The sequence below is a fragment of the Ovis canadensis genome, chromosome 2, assembly GCF_042477335.2.
Source record: "Ovis canadensis isolate MfBH-ARS-UI-01 breed Bighorn chromosome 2, ARS-UI_OviCan_v2, whole genome shotgun sequence".
Lineage (NCBI taxonomy): Eukaryota > Metazoa > Chordata > Mammalia > Artiodactyla > Bovidae > Ovis > Ovis canadensis.
Window position 1 is genome coordinate 175,621,401 of NC_091246.1, and position 14,136 is coordinate 175,635,536.

The window sequence follows — 14,136 nt, forward strand, 5'->3', positions numbered from 1 at the left end:
TTTGATGTACCAAGCTATAGAATACACTGAGGTAATAAACTGAGAATTAATGAAGCTATAGTATTTTAGCCTTTTATGATAATTTCTCAATTATGTAAGATAAATAAAAAATATTCTTTAAGAGAGGTAAAACAATTTTAAATATTGATAAAACTCTGAAAGGAAACAATAGAACGTCAATTGAATACTCAGTTTATATGTAAGGCCCATCTACAAGGGAAAAGTTTGGGTTCTGGAAGATGATCTTGAGGGGTGTGCCAGCTGTGTTTTTTGAAAGGTGATGTTTTCAACCACTTGTATCAGTAACAAGCTCCCTTATAAGAAAAATGTCTCCAATTACATGCAGAAGCTCTAAAACGGGGACTATCACATGAAAGGAGGGTTACAAGTAGTTGTAACCCCTTTTACAAGGATTCTGATGCTCATTCTTCCATCACTGATTTAAAGTCATTAAATTTAATGGAGGTATCAATGCACATTGAAAGGACTATTAGCTATGCAAATGTCAAATTATCTCAGGTTTGAGCGAAGTTGACCAAATAATGACTCTATTAAAAGGTACTTATCATCAGACATTTGTGCTGAGAGAAACTTGCATCAATAACTCTGAAAAGAAAGAAAAGGTAGTTAAGCCAATCTTTCCTAAGGTAGGAGAGCTATTTTTATTCTTTCAGCTAAACGCCAGTGGTTTTTGAATTGTTGTCAAATGTTCCCTGAACTTGGGCAGAAGTCATCTGTTTTATGGATGGATGTTTTAGGAACATGTCTTCAAACCTGCACTTCTACTCACAGTGAAGCGTTCCATAACTGTTGGACCTTGGTGCCATCAGGAATATACTGCCTCTGTCAGCCTCACTTGCGTCAGCTGGCACTGAGATTTACCTTTCTAATTGATGAACAACTTTCTTAATCAACTCTGAGTAGTCATACTGAGATTTTTCTGGCCCTTGCTGTTTGAAGTATCTAAAGATCAGCCTGTGGAATTAAGCAGATCTATTATTCTAGAACTTTCCTTAAGTTCCACTTGAAAAAGTTAGTCTGAAAACTCTTATTTGGAAGAGTTTTAAATTAAGGATGATTAAATATTTTTATATACTCCTATTTTAAACTTACCTGAAGTTTTAAAGGAGTGGATACTCAATGTTTGGATTAAGCTATTCATATCTGCTACAATTAAGGAGGATAAAAATACCCACAGCATTTGTGGGGCAGTAATACAGTGATGCTGTATTTTGTTGTAGTGACAAGGAATATGTGCTATCTGTTAGGGAGTTATACTTATCTTCTGTTTTCCTACTTTATCTCTTTTAAACAGTGATATTTTAAAAAATATATATTATACTAGAGAATTATAAACTTGCAAATATAGAAATAAAAATGCTACGAAATAATGCATTTGTCCTAATTCTCCCAAAGCAAGTATTTATTGAGCCTCTACTAAGTGTGAAGTAATGTCTAGATCCCAAAGATGAATCAGTGCATAAAACAAACAGTGCCTCTTCTCAGGAAGCTGAGAGGTCCTAGAGAGCAGAGAGCAGAGAGCAGAGGAAGATTAATTTAAAAAGAAAGCAAGGAAATAAGTAAACTTTTGGAAAATAATTGTGAGTCTTGATTGGACCTATTAAGGAAGTAAAAAAGGCAGAGAAATAGAGAATATCAGAAGAGAACTGATATCAAGAATGATTTCTCTGAGGTGGTGATATTTAAACTGACTTGAATGATTAAAAAGAGGAGGAGAGACTAAGGGTATTTCAAACAATAGGAGTATCAGATACAAGAATCCTGGAGGGACTGAAAAAAGACCAGTGTTCTGGCACAAAGGGGACAAGAGTGAGAAGCATGCAAAGTGAGGATGGTTATAAAAGACCAAATGATAAGCATCCTCCTGGAAACCCCTGGAAGGATAAAATAAGTTTGGAACATGATTTTTTTAATGTTTTTTTAAAATTATATTTTATCAAAATGGTTAATAAATAGAAGTCTAGTTATTATATATTTACATATACATATACACTCACATTTATGCATACATGTAAACGAGATCTCGTACACAAACGAGATCTGAATATAGAGCAGCAAGTCAAAAGAGGTCATTGTAATGGTATAATTTATGCTTACATTTTTCTACTATAAGTTCAACCAATAAGTCAAAGATTCTTCTCTTTTAACCTGCATGAAGCCTTCTGGCTTCCATCCTAACCTCTTGAAACAGCTGTCTTGTTTGTGAGATGCTTCTTCTTGATCTCTTCTAGTTAATTCACTCACTACTTCCATACACTCTGCTTGGCAATCCATAATTCTTTGACCTCAGTTTTCAACTCTTTGCCAATTACTCCCAAATTTCTGTCTTCAACCCTGATTTCTCTCCTGAGTTTGAGACATGTATACCACTGCACAATTGCTCTATCCATATTAATGTCATCTCTGTGTATACCTGTATATCTATATTCTACAGGAACCTGATGTTCAATGTTTCCCAAAATAATCTCATTCCTTTCCCCAATCAGCCAGCCATTTTTATGCACCTTATTTTGCCTTCCTGTCTACACAGCTGGCCACAGAAATTTACCCAAGCAATACTTAGGAGTCACTCTTAACCTTCCTTCTAAATTGACTTAAACAATCTATTCAACAGATGTTACTTCCTAAATTTTCTTCAACATTATCAGCTTGCAGATACTTCCTACCATCCCTTTGCTTCTCTCTTCAGTCACAGCTTCCTTCAACACCCTCCACTCCACTCTCCAGTCAGACTGTTGTTCTTTAATCTTTTCTCCTCCAGGTCTTCACATTTCTCTCCCGAGATTAATTCACTATCTCCTCCTCCACTCGACCTGCATTTGCTTTCATGGGAATAAAGAGGACTTCCATCACGTTTCGGAGACAAACCAACCCTCCTCTGCTATCGCACATCTAGTTTGCTTCTGCTCCTCTGTGTATGCAGAGCAATGCATACTTTCACTAGGCCAGTGCATATCACTGTGCTAAATAAACCCATGTGTTAGTCATCTTCTAGTATACATCAAACAACATGAAAGGAGGGACATTTCTATCCCCAGTGCAAAGTATAGTAAGTGTTGCATCTGTGGGACATAGCAACACTTAAAAATATATTTGCTAAATGAGAACCAAATGGATAGTCCCTATGATATCCTAGGCACTGTGCTATCTACAAAACCAAGATAGATAGCTTATGCCCCCAAACTATAAATGAACTACTCTCTACAATATGTTGTGAAAAGTAAAAGATAGAGTTATGCATGGAGTGATACAGCAATATGTATTTTGAATTAGTCAGTAAACATGTATGAGCACTTGCTGAATAGTAGACACACTTCTATTTATATTACTGTGATGTATATGTTAATGATAACACTCATTTTATTAATGTGTAAACTTGGACCAAGATGAAAAATTGGTCCCAGCATATGGTGCTAGTGAGATGAGATTTGAACAGAGGTAGCCTGGATACAGAATCTGCTATCTCAACTGTGATGCTGTACTGCCTCTCCCATGGAAGGGGTCTCTTCTTAGCATAGAAATTTGATAATATAGTTCTTTCAAATGGAAAAGCGTTACATAATGGGGCCTCAGAACAACTTTGCAAAGAAAGACTGGCTCTATTTTCTTTTTTAAAATTAATTTATTTATTTTCATTGGAGGCTAATTACTTTACAATATTGTAGTGGTTTTTGCCATACATAGACATGAATCATTTTCTGTAAGAAAATTGTTGAAATTTCCTCTCCACCCAGTAAGTACAGAGTATACTTAAAAAAAAATCTGTTTAGAACAGTCCACCAGCAATATACTGTTAAAAAAGTCATCTGTAATAGACCTTGATTGTTATATGTTACAATATATTTACTGCCATGTACACTGCTTGGAAAAAATACTTCTTTTGATAAATACCTATATTATATTCTAAAAATACATGTAGTTTCCAGTTGTTTCCATGTATATAAACTATTTTACAAAAAAAGAAAAAAGAGAGAAAAAGTTGCCAAATTGCTACCCTGCATTATTTATCGACTATGTTGAACATTATTGCAGTTACCTTGATAGGTAATATGAACATATTAGCACAGTAGGCTCTTAAACAAAGTGCTTGTAATATAAGAGACTGGAAATGCCATCTGTCATGGGGAAAAGAAAACCGAAGGTCTTAAAAATTTTTTTTGTAGCATGCATAATTAGCAGCATTTCTACCTAATAGAAATAAAAGAAACTATGTAGGACAAGTAAAAGCTAATTTTCTAAATAATTTGCAGTTGCTTGGAGGAGAAAGTAACTTTATGTACCTTAAAACCAATATTGGTAAGTATTTTAAACCTACAAATTTGCCACAAATTTTAGCAGGAAAAAAAAAAAAAGATGAAGTGAGGATATTTATAAAGTCATGATTAATTAGTTTAAGTCAATTTATGAAGAAACCAAGCTGCTCACTGGTATTTAAAATTTGTGAACAAATGTTAATTACTATCCAAGGTGCCAGATTCTCTACTTCCACTAAATACTAATAATTACACATGCATGTAAAGTCCGTTTTCCCCAATCCAAGAAGGTAATATAATATCAACCTCACTCAATTATATAGTGCTGGTAACAACATAAAAAAATAAAATGAGTATTACATTTCAGAAACTGACTAAAGAAAGAAAGCCATATTTTTCCTTGCATGAAAGAGAGAGTTAGCTATTTGATTATTTTAGACAAGCTATTTTTGAAGTTTCAAATTGAAAGATTATCTTATATATGCCCTTTCTTTAATAAAGAGTTTTTGGCATTTTAGTAAATGATCTCAAATATGCTGGGAAAAAGATTGAAGGCGAGAGGAGAAAGAGATGACATAGGATCAGATGATTGGATGTTATCATCAAATTAATGGACATGAGTTTGAGTAAACTCCGGGAGTTGGTGATGGACAGGGAGGCCTGGTGTGCTGCAGTCCATGGAGTTGGAAAGAGTTGGCCACGACTGAGCGACTGAACTGAACTGAACTGAAGCAGCTGTTTATTGTGCTTAATATCACCATTAATTTTTTATCACAGTATTGTACATGTATATGCAGAGGACAATTCATATATTTAATAACTCTTAATGTTTTATTCCTGAACCATTCAAGATCCTCACATTAAAATTTAACTAGTTTGGGTATTGCTTTGTTTCTCAGTTTAGACAATGATTAAGCTCACTTGGCAGTTTCAGTCAGATGCTTTTCTCAAACAAGCAAAGGCTTTATCTTATGGATACTAGATATTTGTCTGTTGGAAATGTGAGTATTGGGTACTTGATAGAGCTACTTAATACTCTCCTGTTATTAGGCAATGCTTGCATTCCGTTTTCTTCCTGCCTAAGTGACATATGACCCTAGGTGTATCTTACTATGGCTCACATCATCAGTAAAGAGGTATTGTCTTCTTTAAGAAAGAAACAAAATGATTGCTCTTCTTGACAAAAAAAAACTAAGACCCACTTTCTATGACCGCTTTTGAAAAATCTATTCCATAGAATTTTTGTTCCATTTTGAAAATGAGTGATACAACCTCAGCTCATTCTTATAAATGTATGGAAATAAAGGAAAAGTAGACATTTACAACATAAGCCAAGCCCCCAGATGATGGCTTGTTGAAACTGTTGTGGAACTACAATTTGAGAAAGAGAATCCTCTTTGTTCCCCTACTTTGCAGAATCAAGCTAAAAGCCCTATGTGGTAGATCTTCATGTCTCTATGTTTATGAGTGAAGAGCATGAGCCTCAAATTTTAAATAACTTTTCTAAGGTTTCAATTCAGGTAAGTTGTAAAACTATTATTTAGGCCTGCTGCTGCTGCTGTCGCTGCTGCTGCTGCTAAGGTGCTTCAGTCGTGTCCGACTCTGTGCGACCCCATAGACGGCAGCCCACTAGGCTCCACTGTCCCTGGGATTCTCCAGGCAAGAACACTGGAGTGGGTTGCCATTTCCTTCTCCAATGTCCATCCAAATCCGACACTGTTGCCCCTTTTGCTTTCCCAGGCTGCCATCCAACTTGCCATATGTACTCAGGGCCAGATATTCATACCTAAAGGAGGGAAAAAAAAAAACAAACCAACTAATGATGGAAATAGAGCCAGGCAAATTGTAGAATGTGTATTCAGTCAGAGTTTATTTACTTATATCTTTGCAAATAGATGTCTGGTGAGAATAAGACTCAGACTGACAAAGAAGTCAGTATTTCTAACCTCAGGTATTTGATTATAACATATAAATAAAAGATATTTAAAGAAATGTTTCCAGTAGTTCAAATATTTAATAGGAAAAATGACTTTGCAGTAATGTAGTGATGAATTAGGAATATAGATATTTGGCCTAAGCTTTTTTGTTATTATGTCAATGGTCAAATGATTTGATGTAAGTGTTGTTATATCCATCTTGACTTCATTTGGTATGTTGATCTGTTCATTCATTTCTTTTTCAAGGAAGCATAGCCATCATTGTGCCTCTCGTCCTCTTGGTGACTTTGATAACCACCTTGGTAATTGGTTTAGTGCTTTGTAAAAGAAAAAGAAGGTAAGAGGCAGTATTTAGACTAACAGTAAATAAATTACATAAATAGTTATAGAAACAGTGTTTTTTAAAAACTTCTTAAAATGTGATTTACTTATTCCAACTGCATAATTCTGTGTTTTCTGAACCATTTTATCACTCTTTCATTTTAAGTAATTATAATTCAAACAAACTTTCCCTTATATTATATTGATGGAATGGTTGCATTTGTTGTATATATTCTAACAAAAATTACAAGGGAATATATTAAACTTTCAATAGAATTTTATATTTTGTTAGTTTTTCCTTGAAACAGCAAAAACCTCTAAAGAACATTTTATAATATTAATGTGTTAGATTATCAATGTCAATAGAATGATAATGATTATATATTGTATGTCACAAATTGTGTATTTTGTTCATAAATTATACATTTGTTGATTTTATATATTACTGGAAGTATCATTATTTCAATTTATATGAATGCACAATTAAAAAGATCTTTAAGCAGTGAGTTGTCTGTGGGGTGATTATCTGGAACCTAGAGTTTGTAAGTCAGTTTTTTCATTATGTAAAGGAATTTTAGCCCCATGACTTAGGGATTGAAAACAATTTCAAAATTTCGTTGTAACTATTTTTCATGAATGTTTTTCAGGAACAAAAGGGGAAAAGTAGAAAGTAAAAGGGTAATTAATTATATTCAGTTTCAAATAATGTAGTATTAGCTATTTACAAGGAATGTTCCAAGTGCTTTTTTCATTGTTAAATCTAAATAATTTGGGAAAATGATGTATTACAGTAAGAAAGTTTTGTCCCTCTGTGAATCAATGAATGTCATTTATTTTCAATATACTTTATGTATGAGTGTTCCACCAGTTCTATTAAAATGTTATTAAATCTGCAAATACAGTAGTTTCATACACCATGTTGTGATATTTAGACAACTCATATAATGTTCACATATTCTAGGACAAAAACTATAAGAAGACAGCCTATAATTAATGGAGGAATAAACGTAGAAATCGGCAATCCATCTTATAACATGTATGAGGTCGACCATGATCACAATGATGGAGGTCTTTTAGATCCTGGCTTTATGGTAGATCCAGCAAAGGTAAAGTTTTAGGATGATGGACTGTGAGCACTAATATTCTTGCGTCATTTCTCTATAATATGGTTCTGATTTTCATCACTATTTCTTTTATCTGAAGTTAGATTAAAGAACTTTAGGATTTATTGAATGTTATAGTCTCTTCTAAAGAAAAAATAAAATTATGGGCTGCATTCACCTGAAGCATGAAGTTAATGTAACATAGTTTAGAAAATATGTATTCACTTAATTTATAAGCAGAGATGTCTTAGTCAAATGTGCTGAGATGCTGGCATATCTAAATATAAGCCTGGTGAAATTAAATTTTATTAAAATTGATTTTTTAAACCTACTTTAAAAAAAAGAGTACAGCATTTCATTGCCAAAATAAATACTTCATTTCCAGTAATGTTTCACTGAAGAGTCCACTAAGCTATGTCCTTGGATTTGTTTATAATCATATCACTTTTAAACAATATTTTTCTACCTGCTGTAATATTTTTCTTATTGCTTTGAGAGTTATCTGTGATACTTATATACTAAAAACCCACAGTCATTTTTTTTTTTAATTTCTGTTAGTACTGAATGCTCAATTTGGAAGTTTTTATAAAAAAATAGATAAATGATACATCTAGGTAAATTTGCAAAGATTTACTTCACTTTATTATCCAAATATTTTGCATGATAATCATAGAATATTTTACTATGAATTAAGAGCATCAGTTTGCTAATATGGAATGATAGTCTAAGCTTATTTATTCATTAATTAAATGGTTCTTTACAATGTGATATATCAAAGGTGTTATGTCCAAAATGCACCTTTATATTAAATAATTTTATTAGCCACTTGGCTTTGTACTCATAGCAACAGCTGTTCCCCAAAGAAAAGGTCTCATGTATTCAATCTACTCTGAACATATGGCCAGACTTTCTAAGCCCAAAACTGGTGATCTGAAATTGAAGAAGTATTCATTTCTATGAAAAGAAATCAGTCCTTATTATATAGAAAAAATGTTGTCCTATCAAAAGATGTTGTAAATATTTTCTTCATTAGAAATAATTTTCAGTTACTATAAATTATTAATTCAGTTACTAACTCCTACATTTGAACTTTGTCATGAAATAAATTCTCATAACCTAAGTTTCAGTGTTTTCTATTGAAACTAAAAACTATACATACTGTCCATATTGTTGTTTGATAATTTTTGTAAAAACGGAGAAAGACGTCTTAATCAATAGACTTCTCATATTCTAATAATTTTTTCTTAGGAAAAAAATACAGTACCTGTAAATATAATATGACCTGATGAGGCTATATCTCATACACTTCTTATGAACAGGAGAGTTCTCATTTTCCCCATCATTTTATTTCTACTGATAGAATTAAGCCAATTTTGGATACTTAAAGGGACTAGCTTTTTAATATTCCATTCATTTTTTAATGTTTACTCTAGGAAATAAAAGTATGCTTCAGGGCCCCTCGAGTATATTTTTAATATATCTAGCAAATAACATTCAATAAATATTTATTTACCAATTTTCCACTGACTGACCAAAATTTCATTAAATGTGACTTAGATGGCTGATTCTATTAGAATTTATTCTAGAAGTTGGCTCTTGACGTTTGAAATAGAAATATGAATTGTTACCTAAGAAGTAACTGTAGAAAATATGTTTATAGGTATAGACAATTTTGAAAAGCGAATGACCACACCAAAGCAACCTTAATGATGGAATGTTTTTCATAGATTTTCTACTTGTTACAGTGGTTTGATATATTCATGATGTGACCAAATACAACCTTCATGACACGTAAAGACTTTTGTAGAATGTATCTGTTATTTTCAAATATGGATAAATTTCTCCCTCAATGGTACCTTACAAATGAATTGAAATAATTAATAAATTTTATTTTAAAAAGGTTTGTCTATAGAGACATTCACAGAATACTTTGAAAAGCTCAGAAAAGGGGAACTGGTATCTATTGATTTTATACACAAACTCATCTCAGTCCTTACTTAGATTGTTTTTAATATCTTCTAAGTGAGAATTTCTGGGGACATAAAGAGACGATATTGACCTGATTTTATGTTTAAAATCTTTTTCCTCAGATCTTTGTCCTTGTCTCAAAATTTATGATTCATTGTCAAGAGTTGATAGATTTTTAAAAATATGTATGTTCATTAAAATCCTTCAACTTTTAATCTAGCTTTCTTATTTCCTTTTTGGCCACTAATAAGTATTCTATGATGAATATGAGTATACCAGATTGACTTTTTCTGCCATTAGACCCAAAAAACTCTAAAACCATTGTTCTTGCATGGCGTTTAGTGAGCCAATCTGATTTCTAATTAATTTGCTTTAAACTAGAAAGTCAGATTTCTCAAAAAAAAAACATAATTCATTTTTATATCTCACATTTTAAATTTCATTTGTATTTTCTAACAATATAGAAGTCATGAACCTTTAATTAGAGCCAGTCAGATATTTGAGTGTCTGGAATGGGCTCCTATCAGAACTTTTCAAACAGAAACCTTAGGTGAGGGAGGCTGATGCATTTTTCACAGGGCTGTTAGCAAATTATGCTTTTTTGGGGAGGGAGAATGAAGTTAAATAAATGGAAATGAGTGGTGGTTTCTAGGTACATGTTATGTCTATAAGTAAGCTAGACTAAGAGAAATGTCTACTGTAGAGCACGAATCTAATATTAATAGATGTTTCATAAATTATTGAATCTACCATAAATATACTGTTGATGCCTCAGGGCTGAAGAACATAGCTTATGTTATTTTTATGACTTAACATGAGTTTGTGTCAATGAAAATAGTTTCATGATATTAGATCAGAAACTAAAATTCTCTGTTTACACACAGGCCAGGTACATAGGGGGAGGGTCCAGTGTTTTCAAGCTTCCACACACAGCGCCGCCCATCTACCTAAACTCTGATTTGAAAGGACCACTAACTGCTGGGGTGAGAGAAAATTCATTACTCCATATCCATTCCATCACAGAATGCCTCACAGTCAAAAATGATTACTAGACTTAGATAGGGACTTATCTTTAATGATTTTTAATTAACAAAAGGTTTAAAAACTGCATTAAACTTGAGAGTTTATGTGTCCTGCTTATGCAAGATTACATGTGAAAAAATGTTATCATTTTAGGCAAGCTATTCAGCAGAAATATCTCTTCTCCAAAATTTGAAAATGTTAAAGCTCCATAGCAATAAACATGAGCATTTGCTATTCTTAGAATAGAAATCTCTAGCCAGCAATGTAAACTGAAGAGTTTACATTTAAATTTATGTTTGGCTTTATTTTCTATTAAGATGCTTTGTTTAGTATCTGCAAATTTGATGTCCTCTTAAATAAAAATGCACTACAAAATGTGGCATCATATGGAGACATTAGAAATGATGTATGAAACCATTCTTTAAAACTTTTTATGTAACTGGTTTCTAGAGAAAAGGGCTTTGTCTAAGGTTTGTTGTTGTTTAGTCTCTAAGTCGTGTCCAATTCTTCTGCATCCCCATGGACTGCAGCCCGCAAGGCTCCTCTGTCTATGGGATTTCCCAGGCAATAATATTGGAGTGGGTTGCCATTCCCTTCTCCAAGTGATCTTCCTGACCCATAGATCAAACCCACGTCTCCTGCATTGCAGGCAGATTCTTTACCATTAAACCACCAGGGGAGCCCTGTCTAAAATTGCATGGTTCATATTAGACAGGAAAGGGATTAAAGACAATATTAAGATTCTTAGGATTGAATTTTCTCACCCTTGTACCTCTCTCCCATCAGCTGTTTTTCATTCTCATTTTTTATCATGTTTGTCTCATTTGCATGGATCAAAAAATGTAATATTTCTTTATTATGATAAAGATTTAACATCCTTTCTGGAAAGACAAAATTTAAAAATGCAACTATGTAACAATCTTGGGTTAAGTTAATAAGACAATTTGGTTTAATGCTTCCTGCTTTTATATAAAGTTGCAGTCAATATACCTTTAATAAAGATTTCTTTAGGCTTTCGATATGTCAGAGCTCCCCTTAGGTTCACAAGTTACCTGAGAAACATACAGTTATGTTTTTATGTGATACATGCTGAAGTTGATGAAAGCATATAAACAGAATTTAAATTACATGTATATAATTATTATTTAGTAAGTTAAGTACAATGCATATAAATGTTAACATTAAAAGATATCATTGAAAATTCAGGTAGTCAAAACAGGTAATAAAAACATATTTATTTTCTCCTTCAGCCAACAAATTACTCCAATCCAGTATATGCGAAATTGTATATGGATGGGCAAAACTGTCGAAACTCCTTAGGAAGTGTCGATGAAAGGAAAGAACTGCTTCCAAAGAAAATAGAAATTGGAATCAGAGAAACGGTGGCATAATCAGAGATACCTTTTATATGCTGTACAAATGTATAAAATATAAGGATTACTTTTGTATGTTCCAACAGTATTCTACTTGTTTTGGCATCAGCATTACCTCTTCCTTTATCTTTTTTCTGGTCAATTGTTTTCTGAGTTTTCTGGTTTTTATTTTCTTGCTGATGACTCTTGATTGACCATTTGTATGGTATTTTTATGAAAAAGAACTGCACTACAGTACAATTTACAACAATGCTGCTGATGACACACCTTTGAATTTGTTAAAATTAAAAACAACGTATCCCTTTGTAGTGTGAATATGAGCAATCTATTTTATATGAACTTCTTTGGTTCTACTTAATCAACAAAGAGAATCTCTGCGCATTTTCATTATATGGTCTGAAATCTGTAATACAGTATCAGTTAATTTTCTGGTTCAGTTTATGGAAGAGCAATTGAATAGTCAACTCTCTTCTTTGTGCCCTTTAAGACTGATTCAGACTGCTGAAAATATATAGCTCTCACAAGTTCCACTTCACCAGCTTTGAAATTAGTCTTAGGTTGCCAAGTGATAGATGAGAATTTTGAGAAAAAAAAAAAACAACTTTAAGAATTTATAAAACTAATAATTTGCATGAACACATATGACTACATTTTCCAAAATTTAGTGGACTCTATTGTGATATACTAAAAGTATATACCCTATAAAAATAGTTATATTTAGGTATATAACATAGCAAAAATATAATTGAAAGTGGAAAGATCACACTTGCTATGGGATAAGACATTTTGTTTTCCCTTGGTCCTGAGGTCAATAGCCAGCCTAGAACACAACAGGGCATCAGGCACTCATGTCTTAGTAAATTCCTCCCAGTCACATGCATTTTGTGGAGGATTAACCCAACCCCTTAACACACAGAACACTAAAGAATACAATATAAGCACACAAATTGGTGACACAATTTCAATTATGTGAATGCATTCTATTTATGAGGTCAAAAGGAATAGTCAAGGCAGCCGTTATGGTAGAAAGTAATCAGTAGATATTTTCAATATACAATATGACTAGTCTATTATCTGCCCTATCCAAAATATGTTCTTAAAGGACTTTCTAAGTTATGAAAGAACAGTCATCTGCCCATTATCAAAGGTGGCGAGTATACATGCTGGCCAGTTACTCTGGTACTCTGATTTCTCTGGTTATGCAAAACACATGGACCCCGTCCACTTGTCTGTTTTCAAATTTCGATGGAAACAAGTACGATTTATTTAAGTTGTATAAAAAAAAAAGTATAGCATTTTTATACAAATATCTTTAAAGGCACAAAAGATTTATTCACAAGTTATGGAGGGCTTTTTGTTCCTCTGATAGACATGACTGACTTTTAGCTGTCATAATGTATTAACAGATGAAATATGTTTGTGGTTGTTCTTTATCCCTTTGTACAAGCATTAAAAAAAAAACAACTGCTGTTTTATAAAGAGACTTTTTGTTGTACTATGTGCATGCATACTACCTATTTCTAAACTTTGCCATATTGAGGCCTTTATAAACTATTGATTTATGTAATACTAGTGCAATTTTGCTTGAATGATGTTATGCATATCATAAATTTTTCCAGGTTCTTGTTTAAGTACATTTTTTAAATTGAACAGTATTTTTCATTTTGGTTATAATAGTCATTTTGCCTATGTTTCTACAATGAAGTGTTAAATACTTTATAAAAAATTGTTGACTGACTTATTTAAATGAAATTCTACATATTTAAGTGCTTGTGTTGGGTAGTTTTTAAAAAGAAAATTCTTGTCTTTACAGAGTTTAATTTTCTTAGAAAGCTATTTTAGTCAACATGAGATGTAATTTTTGTTGTATCTTTAGAACATACTCTCTGGGGTAAGACTGATTTCATTGCATCACTTTTCACATCGCAATAGAGAAGGCATTTCTCTTATTGAAGTGGAAACCTTCTCTTATGAAGTGGAAACATGTCCCTTACTTTTTCCTTTTCCCTGTTACACATGGCTTGTCACAGACTCCATGTTGCAGAAAAAGATTGGTTATATACACAGTAGTATGACAATTGTATTGAAATAAGCCAAAGTTCTTCCTGTTTCTCATTCTCAAAAAATGTACTTTATA

General features: G+C 32.6%; 1 protein-coding gene across 1 annotated transcript in view; it reads left to right on the forward strand.

Annotated features, from left to right (window-relative positions):
- Positions 1-13,478, forward strand: part of LRP1B (LDL receptor related protein 1B) — a 1,961,274-nt gene extending 1,947,796 nt beyond the window's left edge. The window contains exons 88-91 of the mRNA XM_069573760.1: positions 6,458-6,548; positions 7,494-7,638; positions 10,488-10,586; positions 11,877-13,478. Of these exons, the coding sequence (XP_069429861.1) occupies positions 6,458-6,548; positions 7,494-7,638; positions 10,488-10,586; positions 11,877-12,017 (476 nt within the window). The 3' untranslated portion in view covers positions 12,018-13,478. The remainder of the gene's footprint in view (positions 1-6,457; positions 6,549-7,493; positions 7,639-10,487; positions 10,587-11,876) is intronic.
- Positions 13,479-14,136: the final 658 nt, after the last annotated feature.